General features: G+C 34.9%; 1 protein-coding gene across 1 annotated transcript in view; it reads left to right on the top strand.

Annotated features, from left to right (window-relative positions):
* UBR3 (ubiquitin protein ligase E3 component n-recognin 3) overlaps window positions 1-18443 on the top strand; it is a 197628-nt gene extending 179185 nt beyond the window's left edge. Inside the window, exons 33-39 of the mRNA XM_055572294.1 lie at window positions 5154-5278; window positions 11783-11890; window positions 12021-12146; window positions 14940-15119; window positions 17069-17278; window positions 17880-18019; window positions 18320-18443. Coding sequence (XP_055428269.1) covers window positions 5154-5278; window positions 11783-11890; window positions 12021-12146; window positions 14940-15119; window positions 17069-17278; window positions 17880-18019; window positions 18320-18437 — 1007 coding nt within the window. The 3' untranslated portion in view covers window positions 18438-18443. The remainder of the gene's footprint in view (window positions 1-5153; window positions 5279-11782; window positions 11891-12020; window positions 12147-14939; window positions 15120-17068; window positions 17279-17879; window positions 18020-18319) is intronic.
* The last annotated feature ends 2141 nt before the right edge of the window (window positions 18444-20584 follow it).

Genomic DNA, 20584 nt, shown 5'->3' with positions numbered 1-20584 from the left:
TAAATGGGTGTTAGTTGAGTAACTGTACCTTCCCAGGAGAGTATAGTTTCCCTGGATTACTTTTGCAAAACACAGCACAAATACCATTGGATAGAGTGCATACTCGCTAAATACTTAGTTGTCAGATTTTAAAAAATGTCTTGTGTATTTTTGCCTTACCCACTGAAGAAAATCTGATGTACTCATATTTTGTTGTATCATTCCAGAGTCAAGCTGTCATTTCAGCCTAATGTCAGTATTCTTTGAACTATATTACTGTTTCAGGATCTTTATCTTGATGAAAAAAATCAGAAATATGGATAAAGATTTACATGTGATGTCTATTTAAAAAGTTGCTTCATTGCCTTCCCTGACAGCACAATGGTTAGGAGACTCGTGCTTCCATGCAGGAGGCATGGGTTTGATTCCTGGCCGGGACACTAGGACCCCACGTGCCACACGGTGTAGCCAAAAGAAAAAAATAAAATTGTATGTTTCAGTTTTTTTTTTTTTTTAAACAATGATGAATTGCATGCTGATAGCAAAATGATGGCTTCATCTTCTGAAATAGTGTGGTGAGACAGATGTGGCAGCTACTTAGTAGTTCAATTCTCACACCAATTTAAGTAAAGAATTCATTTTCATTTGTGATTCTAAGGAAAAATTCACTTTTTAAAGAGCTTCAGGCTTACATTTCTACCTTACCAGACTTATCTCAATGTGATCAGTAGGGGCAACTTTAATTATTGAACCCTTGAAAGTGCCTTGTCTCCCCAACCCCTTCCCTTTTTCCTGTCATGCACTATAAAACTTAAAATATGTACCATTGTTTAAAGTCTGTTTGCTTCTAACACATTTTAAATTAATATCAATCTTCCTTTGTTTACTCTCAGGTGGTTTGATAGTGGATTTTTGTTTTTCTAAAAAAAAAAACATTGAGAATGGATGTCCAGTTCTTTTTTCCTCCATTTTAAATTTTGGTTATTATATTTGAAGGTCTTTGCTCTCTATTTTCAGAGAGGGCAGTGGCACCCTACTCCAGTACTCTTGCCTGGAGAATCCCATGGATTGAGGAGCCTGGTGGGCTGCAGTCCATGGGGTCGCGAAGGGTCAGACACGACTGAGCAACTTCACTTTCACTTTTCACTTTCCTACATTGGAGAAGGAAATGGCAACTCACTCCAGTATTCTTGCCTGGAGAATCCCAGGGACAGCGGAGCCTGGTGGGCTGCCGTCTCTGGGGTTGCACAGAGTCGGACACGACTGAAGTGACTTAGCAGCAGCAGCAGCAGCTCTCTATTTTAACTTTGGAAGATAATAACCTGTTGACTTAATATATACCTCAAATGAGCGATTCCTTTGTTTTTTCCCTAAGTCTCTAAAAGATGTTGATTTCACACATGGCAAGTATTCAGTAAATAAATATTTCTTAAATGAATGAGTGAACATGAGAACTTAAGTTTAATCTGTAACTTTAAACTGCCAGTTTAAATATTTTAGATATGATGATAATCAAGGTAGACAAAATAACTTAAAAAATGGTGCTTTCCTATAACAAGAAGCTAAAATTATGCTGAAAGTGGCTGTTGTTTCTTTAAGTACATCATTTCTTTTAAATTAAAAATTAATTTCTGTAGTTTATAATGGGAAAAAACTATATGTGAATAGTGTTTCTAGGCAGTATACTTGACTTCCTGGTTAAAATCATTTTGTTTGTGCTTAGTAGACAAATTCTGTTATAAAACATTTAATCATTATGAATTTTTAAAATTTTGATGATACCATCCTTTCCTATTCTTTGATGATTCCAAATATCTCCTGCCAGTCTACAGCTCCCTGGTGAGCTGCACTTGTACACATGTTACATATTCCTCAAACATATTATATGTTTGAGGAATGTGTATATATTATACACTTGTATACATATTACATATGTATGTTACATGTGTACATATTCCTCATGTTACATATTACACATGTTATACATATTACGCATGTTACATATTCCTCAAACATATTATATGTTTGAGGAATGTGTACATATTATACACTTGTACACATGTTACATATTCCTCAAACTCAACATATATAACATTAATTCGTCTTCTTCCCATCCATGCTTGCTCTCTTCCTCCATTTTCTATTTTAGTCAATACTACTACTGTTGATATTTACCCTTTGTAGAATGAGAGACTATCATTATTTTCTACCTTGAAAGCTGTACCAAATTCTATAATTTCTGTCATTTAAATATTTCTCTAATTCAGCCTATTCTTTTCAACAGGGCCTCTAATTTGACATGTGCTAGAGTGCTTTTGCTATCTGCTAATAGGTATTCTTGCCTCTAGTCTTGTTTTAGTGCCTTTCTTCTAAGAAGCAGCAGTGAGTATTTTAAAATTCAAATCTAATATTATCATTGTACTGCTTAAAATTACTTCTCATTGCCCAGTCTAACTTCTGTAAATAAAAAACTTACAGATACGAAACAAGTAACATAGATAGTAATAATAATAACAGATATTTACTTATTGCCACTGCCAATAGGTGTTATTATCCACCTACTTTAACAGATGAAAAAGCAGAGTGTTTAACTAACTTGCCTAAGATCAGAAGAGTCAGAATTTAAACCTAAACAATTTAGGCTTCATAGCTGAAATCCATTGTTAACAATGATGTCTTTGGTTTGATATAATTGGGGATTGGGGACTTTGGCAAGTATGCTTGGCCCAAGAGGGCAGTTACTATTTAGCTCCAGATAATTGTCGGCATGTAAGAATGTGGGCCCAATACTGTCAGATCTTCCTATAAGTGGAAATCTGGACTTTTACAAGAAGTGTCCAATGTGTCCAATTTTTAAATGTCAGTAACTAAAAACAAAGCAAGATAAACATCTCTGCAGGTTGCATTCAGACAAGTAGCCTTCAGTTTACAACCTTTGGTCTTCAGCATACAGGTTACATTTCTAGCTTCATCTCTCATGGATCACTACTTATAGTCTAGTTACACTGGGCAGTTTACAGTACTCTTCCTATTGCTCACATCGCACGCTGAACATACATATAGCCATCTGTCTCTCTCACTATCCAGACCCTAAGTCCTCATTGTCTGTAACCTGGCATGTGTTAGCTACCTAGGCATTGGGATGTTTAGAAATCCATTTAGAGCTAGCTTATAAGCACAAAGAGCACGAATGGACTCACATAACCATACTATAGGAATTGGAGTCCTAAGGATGATCAGAACCAGGGCTTCAGATGCTGGCAGAGTTCTTGCCATCTTGGATCTATCCTTCTAACTCTGTGGCTCTGCTTCATTCACTTTGGCCTTAGACTGTCTCTGCCGTAGACTAGGAACATGATGCCTGATATTTCCAGACTCACATCTTTACACCTTCCTTTTACCTCCAGTTTAAAAATCCCAAATAGGTACTCTGACTGGCTCAGCTTACATCAAGTTCCCACCCCAACCCATCACTGTTGGTAAGAGACAGCATGTGTGTGTATGTATGCATATGTTTGCAGGCACACTGCACACATACATAGAAACACACACAAATTTAAAATCAGGCAAGATTCTTCCTTAGGGCATGATTTTAAGGTGTCATCTGACACCTTAAAGAGTTACCTGGGCTCCAAAGAGGAAATGTTTTCATTTGTACAGAGACCCAGTGGAAGGATGCTGAATACTTCTTTTTAAAAGATCCATCTTGCTATAATAAACAAACAAAAAAGATTGCAGGGGGCAGGTCATGCAGATAAACTGCTGTGCAGAAAAGAGTTCAGAAAGGAGAAGGCCTGACTGCTATCCTTTGAAAGACCTGCTTCCAAGGTCAGCCCTTGACTGGTATCTGGGATCTTTGATTTCAGGAGGGTTCCATCATCCCACTGATAAAACTGGCTCTCTATGCCCAAACTGTACAGACAGTGTAGTTTATGATGAACGTACTTGTTTTCTTCCTGGGAGGTATGTGCCAGGCCGTGGGTACCTCTGTGTGATCAGCTCCCAATAAAAATCTTGGGCAAAGCCTCTTAATGAATTCGCAGGTTTGTATTTCAGACATACTGTCCCAGCACCTTGATGGACACATCCTGTGTGACTCTGCAGGGAGAGGACTCCTGAAAGTTTCCTCTGAACTTCACCCAATATGCCTTTTTCTTTTCCTTTGTACTTTTTGCTGTAATAAATCATAAGACTATCTGCTGTCTTATGAGTCTTCTTAGTGAATCATCAAGTCTCAAAGTGGTCTTAGGAACCCCTGACACAACTATTTAGGCTGAAATTAATAGGTCTGGGCAAGAAATGATGGACGCATGGTCCATGGTGTTGGGACTCATTTGAAAGATATTTAAAAAGAATTGATGGGATTTGGTGATTGTTTTACTGTGGGGAGAAACACATAGGAAAGTATCAAGGATGTCTACAAGTTTCTTAATTTAACAACTGATTAAGTGGTAGTAGCCATTTACTAGGGTAGTAGCATAATATAATAGGAATAACTGAAGGATTCAAGTTCAGATGTGAGTGATTATTAGCTTTGTTATCACAAGCATATCTTTTAAAGCTCAGTTATCCAGTGAGACTGTTACGAAGATTGTAAGGAGACATTTGAAGAAATTTTTTATGTTATTAGGTGTATATAAATGTTCATTATGATGGTTAAGTTACCATTTTTTTTAAGTACCTAATGTGTGCCAGGCATTTTGCGTATTGTTACCACTATTTTTGCATTATAACAGTTTTCATTGTTTTAAAATTCAGAGTAGTTAAAATATTGGAATTTTATTCTTTTCTTTTTTACTTTAGAAGGTCTGTATTGTACTACTCGTCATATGATATTGGAAGCAGGTAAATTGTTGGTTTTTAGACTCCCAGGCCTGGTTATTAAGCACACGATGTGCAGTAAGGAGATTTGCCAAGATTACAGCATTATTCTGAGGTTGAGACAGAGCACACTTCCCACTGTGCTAAAAGCCTCTTATTTGTATATTATGTAGATGAATAAAGGAAGTTTGATTCCATAATTTCAGGTCTATTGGGTCACAAATACAATACCACATTTTATTGTTGAACAACAGCCAGTTACACATGCAAGGAAAGGCATGTATTTGTGAGGTTATCTTGAGTATAAGATGTCTAGATTTCAAAGAAATAATGATCTTCTCTTTCTCTCATAGACCACTTCACCTGCATTGTGAAGGTGCTTTTTACCCTACTATATACACAAGGTCTTGTGGCACTTTCAGTTAAATGCAATGAGGAAGATAGGTCAGCCTGGAAACACACAGGAACCCTCAAAAAGGTTAGTGTCTTGTCTAAATTTATCATTTAGTAGTTTGGTGAACTCTTTTAAATTGGTGGTATGAATGAATGAGATTAGGTGTTTGAAAAGCAAAGTGAATTGTTAACAGTGTTTTAATTGGAAATGGAGCACTGTCAGGTTAAAAAAGTTAAAAATGTTTTCCTTGCAGAGTGAGGTCTTTTTTATCTATCTATAAACCTTGGCCTTTCCCTTTTTGTATCTGGACAGTTTTGTTTTGCTTTTGCTGCCAGCCTTAAACTTCCAGAAGTTATAAAACTTACATCATCATAGTTGGCAAGTGATAAAATGTATGTAGGCTTAACTGTTTTACTTATCTGTCATCTTTTCTTCTCCTTGCCTCATTCCCAGTCACAATCCAAAGATCACTTTTGACTCACTACTTCTAAATTTAAAAATCCTTCCCTTTTCTTGGGGCTTCCCCTCGGGCTCAGAGGGTAAAGAATCCACCTGCAATGCGGGAGACACAGGAGATGCAAGTTCTATCCCTGGGTCTGGAAGATCCTCTGGAGTTCAGTTCAGTCCAGTCACTCAGTCGTATCCCACTCTTTGCAACCCCATGGATTCTAGCACGCCAGGCCTCCCTGTCCATCGCCAACTCCCAGAGTTTACTCAAACTCATGTCCATTGAGTCGGTGATGCCATCCAACCATCTCATCCTCTGGCATCCCCTTCTCCTCCTGCCTTCAATCTTTCCCAGCATCTGGGTCTTTTCCAGTGAGTCAGTTCTTCGCATCAGGTAGCCAAAGGATTGGAGTTTCAGCTTCAGCATCAGTCCTTTCAATGAATATTCAGGAAAGATTTCCTTTAGGATGTACTGGTTGGATCTCCTTGCAGTCTGAGGACTTTCAAGAGTCTTCTCCAACACCACAGTTCAGAAGCATCAATTCTTCGGCACTCAGCTTTCTTTTAGTTCAACTCTCACATCCATACATGACTACTAGAAAAACCATAGCTTTGACTAGATGGACCTTGGTTGGCTAAGTAATGTCTTTGCTTTTTAAATGCTGTCTAGGTTGGTCATAAATGTTGTTCCAAGGAGCAAGCATCTTTTAATTTCATGGCTGCAGTGACCACCTGCAATCATTTTGGAGCCCCCCCAAAATAAAGTCTCTTACTGTTTCTACTGTTTTCCCATCTATTTCCCATGAAGTGATGGGACTGGATGCCATGATCTTAGTTTTCTGAATGTTAAGCTTTAAGCCAACTTTTTCACTCTCCTCTTTCACTTTCATCAAGGGGCTTTTTAGTTCCTCTTCACTTTCTGCCATAAGGGTGGTGTCATCTGCATATCTGAGGTGATTGATATTTCTCTTGGCAATCTTGATTCCAGCTTGTGCTACATCCAACCTGGCATTTCTCATTTTGTACTCTGCATAGAAGTTAAATAAGCAGGGTGACAATATACAGCCTTGATGTACTCCTTTGCCGATTTAGAACCAGTCTGTTGTTCTATGTCCAGTTCTAACCATTGCTTCCTTACCTGCGTACAGATTTCTCAGGAGGCAGGTCAGGTGGTCTGGTATTCCCATCTCTTTAAGAATTTCCACAGTTTATTGCGATCCACACAGTCAAAGGCGTTGGCATAGTCAATAAAGCAGAAGTAGATGTTTTTCTGGAACTCTCTTGCTTTTTCGATGATCCAACGGATGTTGGCAATTTGAACTCTGGCTCCTTTGCCTTTTCTAAATCCAGCTTGAATAACTGGAATTTCACGGTTCACATACTGTTGAAGCCTGGCTTGAGGAATTTTGAGCATTAGTTTACTAGTGTGTGAGATGAATGCAGTTGTGCAGTAGTTTGAGCATTCTTTGGCATTGCCTTTGGGATCCCTCTCCTGGAGTTATACCTTTTTAAAAACTACTTTTTCCCCATGTTTAAGAATTATGTGAACAATTTAGAAAAATTGTGCAAGTTTAGTTAAATGTAAGTATTTTCAATGGCTTGAAGACAAATGAGTTGTGTACTGTTGAACCAAAAAACTGAGTGAGTAGTTTGACTTAGACACAGGTGAAATAAGAAGAATGCATGCTCAGTCACTAAGTTCTGTCTCACTCCTGCAACCTACTTCCTTGTTTATTTGGGAAAGTTGGCAGGAAAAAATAATAAGTGTAGTGAAAATTGAAACTTTTCTTTGTTCTGTAGACTCTTTTTTTAAAAAAGAAGTATTTTTGGTTGGTTTATAGACTTTTTAGAGAAGTTTTAAATCACATTGAAAAGTTTCTGTTAAAATCATATCTACTGGTATTAAAGAAGAGAAAACCAGTTATAGATACATGAAATATATTCAATATAACCTTCACTTTTACCACTAGTCTTCCTAAATCATGATGATATATCTAGAAATTTACTGTAGTATCATCATGAAATTTGTTATATCTTAATTTAGAAATACTGGTTGTTGGACATTGAACCTGAGTATGAGGCTAAGCTTCTGCCACTGAATAGAGATACTACTTTTTTGTTCAAGACATAAAACTCTGAGAACCTCAACCTTCTCATAGGTAAATGAGAAGTTTATAACATATGCTCTATATGAGCCCCTCTGTTTCTAAAATTCTCTTTAAAATTCCTAAATAACAAAATGAGTTTTTGTCTTGTCCTTCAGTGGTTTTTCCTTCTTGCTTCTAGCTGATTCTTGGATAATTTGCCTCCTACAGTTCTTTCTTTCTTCTAAATATTTTTGTTTCCCTAAATGTACTCTAATCTGATATTTTGGATTATTTATATTCAAATCAGATATAACTGGTTTCTATGCTGTGCCATTGTTGAATTTTTTTTCAGTAAGGTTTCTAATCATGAAAAAGTATAAATTTAAACATTTTCTAATATAATTTGGTTCTAAATCTGTTCATCTGACTTTTCTCTAAAATGAGACCTGCTGCTGCTGCTAAGTCGCTTCAGTCGTGTCCGACTCTGTGTGACCCCAGAGACGGCAGCCCACCAGGCTCCCCTGTCCCTGGGATTCTCCAGGCAAGAACACTGGAGTGGGTTGCCATTTCCTTCTCCAATGCATGAAAGTGAAAAGTCAAAGGGAAGTCGCTCAGTCGTGTCCAACTCTTAGCGACCCCATGGACTGCAGCCTACCAGGCTCCTCCGTCCATGGGATTTTCCAAGCAAGAGTACTGGACTGGGGTGCCATTGCCTTCTCCAAAAATGAGACGTACTGACAGAAAATTAGACAATTGTAAATCTATGATGAAAAGAACATGAAGTAATTTAGGTAACTGTTCTGTCAGTTTTCTTTCTCAATTTGATCATTGTTAGCTGTTTTTAAAAATGCTTAATAAAACATTTAATATGGAGCAGAGTCTTATCAGAACATAAATTAGAAATTTATAGCTATATAAATTGTTTTTGGTTTGCCACATTATTGGCTTTTCCTACCATAGATCTAAGCATAAATGTACTTTTTATATACATAAACGTATATCCCACAGTGCTTGCTCAGTTCTTATATTTTACTATTTTAAAAAAATGTACATTTATGCATTTATGCTTACATCAATGGTAGAAAAAGCCAATAATCCTGTATATCTACAGGATTGTAAATTACAGCAGCAGTAATATTTATGAATAATGAGATATCACTGTGATTTCTGTAATTATTTTGTATTGTTCATTCCTCCTTTAAAAAATCTCCTTCTTTCTTTAGCTCTTCTTTCCTCTTTTAGTCTCTTCCTTCTTTTCTTTCTTCATTGAATCTCATTTATTCATCTCATCCTTGTAAATTCCTTATCGTCAGGTGTGATAATTCCAATGAAAAACAGACCTAATTTGGTAAATAAAATACATAGCTCCTATGTATTTTTCAAAGAGATTTTAGAGTTAATTTGATAATGAGGTTTAGTTGGGGAAAAAATGATTATTAAAATCAGTATAAATTGTGTTGTTTTGGTTAGTGGAATTTCTGTTCAGAGTATTTATACCAGGATTTCTTAGTCTGGGCTTCTTTCCTTTTGATTTGCTTTTGGGTTTAGGACCATGGCTTCCCTGGTGGCTCAGAGGTTAAAGTGTCTGCCCACAATGCGGGAGACTTGGGTTCGATCCCTGGATCAGGAAGAGCCCCTGGAGAAGGAAATGGCAACCCACTCCAGTATTCTTGCCTGGAGAATTCCATGGACGGAGGAGCCTGGTGGGCTACAGTCCACGGGATCGCAAAGAGTCGGACACGACTCAGTGACTTAACTTCACTTTAGGACCATAGCATCTAGCATATATTCAAAGGGCCTGTCACCCCCAAAAGTTAAGAAGCACTGTAATTTAGACAAAGCATCTACCCAGAAAAGCATCTGTTGCATCTCTCAACCCCTTTATTTTTTTTTTTTTATATCTCTCAACCCTTAAATTCTGTTCTTAAGTCACATAGATTTGCCACTTCTCCCACAGGATTCTTATCATGATCCTAGGTCTTTTATTCATGGTCTCAGAAATCCTCTTCTTAAGCTTTACTTCTTAAAAAATTAAAGCTTTACTTATTAAAGCTTATCTTCTTAGCTTTACCAAAGAGCCTACTCTTTGCTTTATTCAGATATTGCTGATGTAAAATATGATTTCCTAAGACTTCTTATGCATGAAATAAAGTTATTTTCTTACCTAATACTCTTCTGGTGAGAGAGTTCTCAATACAAAACAATGACTACTACATTATATTTGACTTTCTGATCTGATATAGTATTTCTTGTTTGTAAAAAAAATACTTAAAATGATTTTGATAATAATTTAAAAGCTAGTTATCACTCAATAACTTGCTTGGGTGATATGAGTATCATTGCGGGGGAATATTTTCCCCCTAAGTAGGAAAGTATTTTACTTGAAATACATTTCTGTTGTTAGGCTCTATAAATCTTTTACTCAAAGGAGTGTGTTTTGAATTAGACTTTTAGGCTGTCTTGTATATATTCACAACATTAAATATGTCACATTAATTAACAAAACGCAAAATTGTGGTAATATTTTCTTTTGAGTTGCTTATTCAAGAGCTACTCTTATCAAATCAATTCTAAAAACATAATATGTTGCTGTTTTGATATCCAGTGGGATATGGATTCTTGCAAATTATATGTAAACTACAAATCACATATTTGGCAAGTGATCAATAATCCTGCTGATTAATTAGGCAAGGGTGAAGTGGGTCACATGATATCAGGATAGCAGTTGCTGCGTCAGAGACTTTATAGTTTATCAAGACATGATAATACTACATGGCTGCAACATGGCAGAAAGCAGAGGGGTAATTAAAGATAATGCAAATAATTGATTATAAAAAGAGAGACATCCAGTCAAGTTTCAAGGTCAAAAACTCCACTACCAAAATCCAAAATAAATCCTATCAGTTAGCCAGCAAGTGTTTATTACTCAGATTTTTGTTATGTAAACGGTGACATAGAAGATATAAAGCATAGTTTCTGACATTTTGGAATTTACAGTCTAATTGAAGAGAGCACAGTAACATGGGAGAAAGGATGTATCGTCAAATGATAAATTCTGTGGTCCTATCAGTGCCTTAAAAATTCAGGTTAAACGTATATCCCACAGTGCTTGCTCAGTTCTTATATTTTACTATTTTAAAAATGTAGTTAATGAACAGAATAAACAACATCACAACCAAGTTATTACTTTTATTGTAATTTATACTTTACAGTAATTTGCAACACCTTTTAATACTTCAGTGAATGTAAAAAGTACATTTCTTTATGTGAAAAGCATTATTGAAATAAACTTAAATTTATTAATAGCCATTATTTTTCCTTTCTTATAAAAAGTATAGTCATTAAGCTTATTTAATTTGTAGACTGTTATTTAATGTTATTTGTAATTTTGTAATAAACATATGGTCCTGTTTATTTTTATATTAAATTGTTTTAACAAGTTCTACTCAAGGAATTTGAGAGAACTTGTAAAAGAAAATAATTTGGGGTCCATATTATATTTCGTGCATATATGATTTGTATCATTATAACAATTGTATCATTATAACAATAACTTCTGTTAGCTTTTTTCATATCACACCATAAACACTTTTTTATGTAGCTCAAATTTGTTACATTTGCTGCCTATAAAATAGTCTGATATGTCATAATTTAGGTAACTGCTTCCTTTTGTTAGTCATTTCTAATTTTCTACTGTTACAATGCTTTGGTGATTGTCATGGGCATAAAGTTATTTTTTTCCTTTGAGATTATTTCCTTAGGAAAGAATTTCCAGGAATGAGAATTACTGGGACAAAAGATATGACTTAGATATGTTCATTTACACATATATTATGTAACTTATATTCCAAGGAAGTATTGGAATAGCTTTAATACCTACCTGCTTTCATTGTGAATCCAGAGGTGTGCTGTTGTACACAGATTTTGAGAAGGTGAACTTTACATGCTTGAGAAGTAATATAGTCATGATTATATTCATTAAAAAGTATTCTTTCTAATGTAAATGTTTTTGTAATTTTCAGTGACTAATGAAATTACTTTTTAATTTTCCCAGAATACTTGTGATGCAGAAAAGTCTTATGAAGTGTTATTGAGCTTTGTGATAAGTGAACTGTCTAAAGGAAAGTTATACCATGAAGAAGGAACTCAGGAGTGTGCAACGGTATGCTCTAAGACCAGATGTAGTGGTTATTTAAAAATTTAGATTTTCTTGACATTATGAACATGACTTTTTAAGCTATGTCTATTACATTAATAGAATGAATTGTTCTGATTTTCTTTTTTAACTTTAGATTATCCCTGTTGCTTGGTCTCCTGAATCCATGGAAAAATACTTACAGGACTTCTGCTTACCATTTCTCAGAATCACCAGCCTTCTTCAGCACCACCTTTTTGGGGAAGATTTACCTAGCTGCCAGGTATAAGTTTGGATAGAGAGTAGGGAACCTTTTTTTTTAAATAATTAACTAATTTAAAAAAACATACCTATACAATATTATGCTTATATCAATATCCAGAACTGCCATACAAAGATGAAGTTGAAAGCGTTAGGTCATTCAGTTGTGTCTAACTCTTTGTGACCCCGTGATCTGTAGCCTGCAGGCTCCTCTGTCCATGGAATTCTCCAGTCAAGAATACTGTAGTGGGTAACCATTCCCTTCTCCAGGGGATCTTCCCCACTCAGGGATCAAACCCGGGTCTCTTGCATCGCAGGCAGATTTCTTTACTGTCGAGCCACCAGGGAAACCCCCCATACAAGAATATGTTACTCCAACTCAAAGGAGTAGATATTTAGAATATTTACTATTATTGTTACTTTTTTATTTGTTAGTATCCACCCATTTTTATGGTAATATTACTAATATTTTATGTTAGAGGAGTTTTTGATTAGATCTGTGATAATAAATCCCTAGTACTTGAACAAATGATAGTATTCATATTGATATATTTTTCATATTGATATATTTACCACTAATCATCACTGGCTTTTAATATCCTTTTTGAAGGATATTATGTTGACCAGCAAGCTGGTTGTTTAAAGATCTGATGGCATTTATATAATTTTAGAATTTAAAAATATTCAATTTGTAGCCAATTAAAACTTGAATGAATGATCGCTGATTTAATCTAGTTTATAAAACTGTGGGTCAATATGAGTAGGCAAGAAAGTGGAAAAGAAAGTAGGAAACCAGAAGGTAAGTAAATCAAGCTGTGTTTATAGGATTATGACCCTGTCATTATTTGTCATTCATTTTCAGGGAATTTTCTGTGAGAGTTAAGTTACTTATCATATTTATGGTCTTTGAAGCCTGCATGCAGTATAGCAGAATTAAGCCGTTGATTATTCCTTCTCTCTTAAATAATTGACTATTGCATTAAATAGTTTAGATTCATTTTTTTTATCAATAGAGCAGGAAGATATAACAGTTATAAATATATATGCATGAAACAACAGAACCTCAAATTACATAAAAATTGACAGAATTGAAAGAAGAAATAGACAATCCACAATTACAGCTGCAAGCTTCAATATTCTTTCTTAGTAATCAATAACAAATAGAAAATCAACTGGGATAAATGAGACTTGAACTATACTATTATTCAACTTGATATAACTGACATCTATAGAATATTTCACCAGACAGCAATAACAGAATGCATATTTTTAAAAATGCACATGGCCCATTCACCTAGAATATACCATATGCCAACCCATAAAGCAAGTAACAATAAATTTAAAAGAATTGAAATCACAAAACAGTTTTCTTACCACACAGAATTAAATTGGAAAATCAATAACAGAAAGAAATATACAAATCCCCAAGTATGTGAGAATTAAGTAGTATAGTTCTAAATAACTTAAGTATCAAAGTAGAAATCACATGGAAACCAGAGAACATTTAAACTGAGTGAAAATGAAAATGCAGCATAGAAAAATTGTGAAATGCCACTAAAATATTTCTTGGAGAGATACAGCTTCAAATGCTTATATTTGAAAAGAAGAAAGGTCTAAAATCATTTATCTAAATTTTTACTTCATGAAAAAAGGAGTAGAGCAAATTAAATCCAAAGCAAGTTTTAAAAAATTACAAAAATCAAAGCAGAAATCAATGACATAGTAGTGAAACAGTAGAGAAAATCAGTGAGTTCAGACAAGATCGGGCACGTTCAGGGTGATACGGCTGTAGACCATCCATGAGTTCAAAATCTGGTTCTTTGCAAAAATCAATAAGATGGATACACATAAATGTCAGGAGCTCAGCTAAGCTGGGAGAGAGAACTGAGTTGCTAGGTAGTGGACTGGCTGATTAAAGCTGGAAGCCACAGATGAAAGAGTTAAGCCTTTAAATCACTTACCATGATAGTATATGCAAGAGGCTAAAACCAGGGAAAATGCTGATTCCTCATTCATCACCTCATAGAATGAAATGGTGTACCAGTTGAGGGTCAAATGGATCAGCACAGATGTTAAGGGAGTCTCAAACAGAAGCCTCTTTCAGTGTTATGTACTCTGAGGTGGAGAGTGGGTGAGGGGGTCGGGACAGGAGTGGAAAAGTGCTGGGTACTGAGTCAGAGTGGGGAAAAGTTTCTTCAGGGTTTCACCTTTTTCCCTTCATAACATGCCCTTGGCAGAAGTCTCAAAGTAACCCCTGCCTGAGGCCTCAGATAAAGAAGCCTAGGAATAAAGGCACCAGGGCTAGGAATGTAACTATGTGAAAGAGCATGACTCACCAGGGGGCCTGAGACCATGCCTGCAAATCCTTTCAGAGACTGCAGAGCACTATTTATTGTGAATTCCATGTTTTCACTATTCTTCTTTATCCACACTGACAGTCTATGTCTTTTTAACCAAAAGTCACTGTCCTTTTGCTCCGTATTAACATTTGACTTCCTAGTGTAGCTAGATTCTATAGACTACCAGATAGCACTGTCAGTTATCTATAGACTATTTTTAAAATATGTAAATATATAAATGAAGCAGATGCTATGGTACTTAGGAGTTAAATTTCAAAGAGAAATATTATGGGAATATTGGCTATAACAGCTTGGAGCCTTTTTCTTTCTTTGCTCCTCTTACTCCCTTTATTTAGTTGAATCAGTTAAGAAAGTTTTCATACTATCCAAAAATAATTGATGAGAATGACAAAGTATCTGTAGTGGGAAATGCTTATGAGAAATGTCTTGAGAATTTTCTGTTTTATATCTAAAAGGAAGAAGAAGAATTTTCAGTTCTTTCCAGCTGCCTGGGACTTCTGCCAACATTCTACCAAACAGAACATCCATTCATCAGTGCCTCCTGTCTGGATTGGCCAGTTCCGGCATTTGATATTATATCTCAGTGGTGTTTTGAGATAAATTCATTTACTGAAAGACATGCTGAACAAGGAAAGGTATGTAAAAAGAGTTACACTCACTTGCTATAGTGGTGATATGCCAATAGGTAAGAGAATACTTAATTCATACTTCCTAATGGTCTAGGGAACCTAGAATGGTCAAAGATATTTAGTTTTTAATTCAGTAGAACTGTTAAGATGTCCCTTGATGGAGGATAGGACATGGTTTCCTTATGGCAGTACTAAAACCGCAGAAGAATCCAGAATATCAGGGAAACAAAAATTAAAGACCAAAGTCTTAGGTCTAATTATGAGAGATGGCATTCCCTGGTTCCCAAATCTGTGCATTCCATCTATAAGGGAGCAGTCACCCTTATGTACTGGTGCTTGTTTAGCTCATATACCTCATTCTGTAGGACCATATACCTCATTCTATAGGTGTTTTCTTCTAGTTGGTACCATCTAAAAATTCATCAGCAAAGAAGTTGATTATTTAAAAGACCAGTGAGTTTTTCAGATGATTGACTACCAGTTAAGATCAATTAATTCATAGACATCCACCTCTTGCCTTACATCTTTCTGTATGAAGAAAATCCTTTGACTAGAGACCATGTGGTGTATGCTGCTGGGCAATTTACAACCTAATCTAGTTAAGTATCAAGGTCAGTGAGGACAAATTGCTGTTCTTTCCACTGATGCAAGGGTTCCATATTTAATCAGCTCATCACAGAATATGCAGTCTTTGGAGTCAAGAGCTGGGCACTGAGTATGACAAATGCATATTGTAAACACATATGTTGTCCTTATCCTTGCTTCCATGGCCACTTTATCCATGAACTTACTGATAAACACCAAGCTGGATACTTGGTTATTGCATTGATTAAGATGTATTGTGGCTGTTAGTACTGTGAGAAGATCACCAGGTAAACTGCCAACCTGTATACAGTTTCTTAAAATATAGATTCATACTACATTTTATCTGTTTTAAGTGTTAAGGAAGTAGCATTTAGAAAAAACATAAATGCTATTTCCAGTATTTTTATATAACTACAAGAACAAAATATCCTATAGGGAAATTTAACTGATTTTTTTTTTTTTCATACTTCCTGACAACATTTATGAAAAGAATTGTAGCCCTGGCACTGACAGATACAAAAGCTCTCAACAGCTTGAGGTGTAAGATTTTTCATCTTCTAGAAAAGAAACTCCAGATGATAAAGTACTGAAATAGAAATGTAAATTATAACCATGATCTTCCCCAAAAGAAAAAGCCAATGAATTGCTTGATCACACTCGGGTCTCCTGCATGGCAGGCGGATTCTTTACCATTTGAGCCACCAAGTGTCCTTTTGCTTATCTAAGAAAGGTCCAAAACTTAGTTTTGAAAAACGTGTAACTGTTTAAAATTATGCATCAAGAATATTAAAAAAAATACATCTGCATATATTTTCCTTGCATCCTTAGTTATATTTCATATTTTTCTTTTAAAGTAATAAGAAATTTAAATGTTCGAGGGTGCTTAATCTAAAATTTACATCATGTAGTAATTGAAAAAGCGTGAAAGTTTTAGTTGCTCAGTCGTGTCTCACTCTTTGCGACCCATGGACTGTAGCCCTCCAGGCTCCTCTGTCCATGGGATTCTCCAGGCAAGAATACTGGAGTGGGTAGCCATTCACTTCTCTTCTCCAGGGGATCTTTCCGACCCAGGGATCAAACCCGCATCTCTTTATGTCTCCTGCATTGGCAGATGGGTTCTTTACCACTGGTGCCACAAAGGGACTTAAATTAAAATAGAATATATTAAAATAGAGAATGGTAATTCTTGAAGGACTATTTTAGTCTTTTGTAAAATGGAAATGGCAAGAGTGTTAATAAAAAAAAAAGCCACATTCTTGGAGACAGATTTCTTAAAAAAAAAAAAAAGAAAACAGCCTTTAAAAAACAAATATTTTGTATAAGTAACTTAAATACATAGGACTAATGAATATTTTTGAATAATGTTTTAGGCATTGCTTATCCAAGAGTCAAAATGGAAATTGCCACACCTCCTACAGTTGCCTGAAAATTATAACACCATTTTCCAGTACTACCACAGAAAAACCTGCAGTGTCTGCACCAAGGTTCCTAAAGACCCTGCCGTTTGCCTTGTTTGTGGTACTTTTGTATGCCTGAAAGGACTTTGCTGCAAGCAACAAAGTTACTGTGAATGTGTATTGGTAAGCAAGAGTAAATAGTCTAAAATTTATGGAAACTCAAATCTCATATCACATGGAAATGTGGTTTGTTTTACATACAATGCAGTGTGTATTACATACAAAAATATGGTCAAACCAACTTCAGATTTAACTATTCTTTGAGTTAAATACATGATACATGTAAGGATCTTGATTTTGTTGTTGTTTTACATCCAGTAGAAGGGTAAAAACAAAACAACAACAACAAAAAACCCACTTAAGGTTTTTTATGAGTAAAACCTTTCATAAGTGCAGCTCCAGTTCCTCTCCCTATCCCCCTCTCCTGCCCTTTAATGAAATATATGTTTAGATGTTATGCTGTGGAACAACTGTTAGATATGCTGTTATAGACACTAGCTTCTGAATTAGATTTAGGTTAGCTCTTAATTGATTTCCTAGATAATCCTTATCCAGATTCTTCCAATGTATTGTTAATAAAGGATTAAGAATGAGATTATAAATTTAACTTAGATGAAATCTGATTTTTAAAAATTTAAATATTTCTGTATTATTTAGAAGACAATTAGGGCATTATTCATTTTCTTTTCTTGTGAAGTCCATTTACATTTTTTTTATTTTTTAGCATTCTCAGAACTGTGGTGCTGGAACAGGGATTTTCCTTTTGATCAATGCATCAGTGATTATCATCATTCGAGGCCACCGCTTCTGCCTCTGGGGTTCTGTGTATTTGGATGCTCATGGAGAGGAAGACCGAGATCTTAGGTTAGATGTTCATGGATATATTCTCCTGTTTTATTCAGCTTTGGCCAGTAAGAATAATGTGCCATTCCTGGCTTTGTAATTGTGTTGATAATAATAATTATTCTTTATTTTAAGAAATTCTGGCAGTCATTAATTTAGAGCTGTTTCTATTTGGGGGGATATTTTCCCATATGATGTTAAGGAAATATAAAATAAACCAATTTCCTAGGAGAGATTTTTGCCATAGAGTTTTTAAAACGTGTGTGAAAGCTTCATTGTATTATATTATTTTAATGCTTTTTTTTTTTCTTTTCATTCTAGGCGAGGCAAGCCTCTCTACATTTGTAAAGAAAGATACAAAGTTCTTGAACAACAGTGGATTTCTCATACTTTTGATCACATCAATAAAAGATGGGGTCCACATTACAATGGGCTGTGACTCACCACCTTGGCATTGCATTATATCATTTTCATTAAGAATTTATCAACAATAAGCTTTAACTTAATTTGGGGGATTAACGCTTTTGCTGAGGGAAAAAAAGAAAACATACATTATAAAGCCTTTCCAAAATTAGGTGCTTGGTAATCACATTAATGGTATAATAATTTTTTTTTTTTTTTTAATATCTGGAGAGCATAACAAGTAACAAGTTAAACCATTCTTTAGTGGTCCTTTTTTTGTTTAAGTCCACAATTGATAAGAAGCACAACTTGTTGACAAAATCATTTTAAAATGATTCTCCCAACAGTGCATATCTGCTTTTCATTGATATTTAGAGTGGGTGTGATTTATTTAAAGTTTTACTGCTTCTTTATATCTGTGTGTTTTAATTTGCATCTGCTAAACATAATGCATCCTTTCCCTCTGCCATTCTTGTGTTGATTTGAGATTTTTGCTGTATGTAATTAGAAAAAAATGTAAAACATGATTTATGTGAAATATTGTATAGTAAAAGTTGGTCTAATAGTAGAACTTTACAATTTTTTCTTATTGTGAGGAATCTGTTAAAAGTTTAAGGCTTTGCTGAAAACTTAATTCATTCTCAGGAATTTCATAAATATTCTCCCCAGGTAAATAATTGAAATAGTTGTAAAATAAGTAGATAGCTGCTGTTAATATAATACAGTACATTTAGGGGGGCATTTGTGTGGTTGGGGAGTCCCTAAATATCAAAATTTGCCATTTCACTTGGATAAATTACTTGAGGTAATAGCAAATAGATTTTATTATAAAATCAGAAGTTTTAAGAACATACATATGGCAGATTTTGATTCTGTGCATGCCCACCTTTTAATACCAACCAAGTTTTTGTTTAAATGATTGGATTGGAAAAAAGCTCTGACTTCCCCACAAATGGAGCATAGTTTTGGAACTTTCCTTCTCAGCTCAAGAGATTCATCTGTATTGTATTTGTGCAGTGTAATCATTGTTATTTCTGCTTGGATTCCTAAAAGGGAAAAAAAAAGGCTCAATGGTGGTGATCCTCATGAGTGAGCTGTACACCTGCATTCTTGCTTGAGGCTGCTGGGAAAAGCAGTTTATGTTTGTAGGATTTTTAAGTCAGTAAGAATGGAAATGATTGAGCTAAAACCCACTCTGTACTTACAGAAGGAAGATTACAGAAAAGCATGTTATATATTGCTGCCACAATTTTTCTTCCAAATGATTCAATAATTTGATGATTATTTAATATATATAGTACTATCAAGCAATTCCTGGTACTTTGGACTTCCATGGCTTGTTATATAAAATTACATTTTTATGTGTAAAAATAAACTAAAAAACATCTAACGGTAAAATAAAATCACAGATCTGTGTTCTAAAAATTGTTGAATGACATGATATTACAGGATATAAAAATGGACTTTAAATGATGGCCTTGCATTAAAATAGAACAGTAAATATTCAAATATGTTCAAAAAATCAAAAGATTACCTATGAACCTACAATAAAACACATGGAAATAGCTTGCTATTTTTATATACATTTCCAAAATATTAAGATAACTTTCTGAAAGACTAGAATGATTCTGTTTAATTAAGTAGCTGTCCTTTCCAACACATTGCTACTTTTAAAAATACTGTATCATAAGTTCAGCCTGTCATATTTTTTGCATTGGTCATTATGGATACCAGACCATTTGTAAGTGTGATTGAAGAGCAAAATGCTAATTTACATCTCTAGGAAATACTGTTACAGGATTCATGAACTTGGATAATTCTACAGTTTGAAACTCTGATGCTATATATACATGGTATAATGTATTCAGACTTTGATTACTGCATATTTAAAATGGAATGTTTTATGGTTGTGCATATGGATGTGAAGTGAAAATATTAGCCTTAACATTAAAATTTGGGTATTTGATAGTGTTTATTTTGATATTGGTGAATTAGTCACCAGTAAAATTTTAAAAAGCACTTGGTTGAAAATTGTACTTGAATTACATACATGCATGCTGCTAAACTAGAACTTTAATTTTTCCCCCATAACTTTTATAAGTCCCATTTATAAACCTACTTTTAAAAATAACAGGTCCAAGGTAGAGTGATGTGTGTATATTATTCAAGAAAATGTCCTGGTGT

The sequence above is a fragment of the Bubalus kerabau genome, chromosome 3 (assembly GCF_029407905.1).
Source record: "Bubalus kerabau isolate K-KA32 ecotype Philippines breed swamp buffalo chromosome 3, PCC_UOA_SB_1v2, whole genome shotgun sequence".
NCBI classification, from domain to species: Eukaryota; Metazoa; Chordata; class Mammalia; order Artiodactyla; family Bovidae; genus Bubalus; species Bubalus kerabau.
The sequence above is the reverse complement of the archived record's forward strand: the minus strand, read 5'-3'. Positions and strand labels throughout refer to the sequence as shown.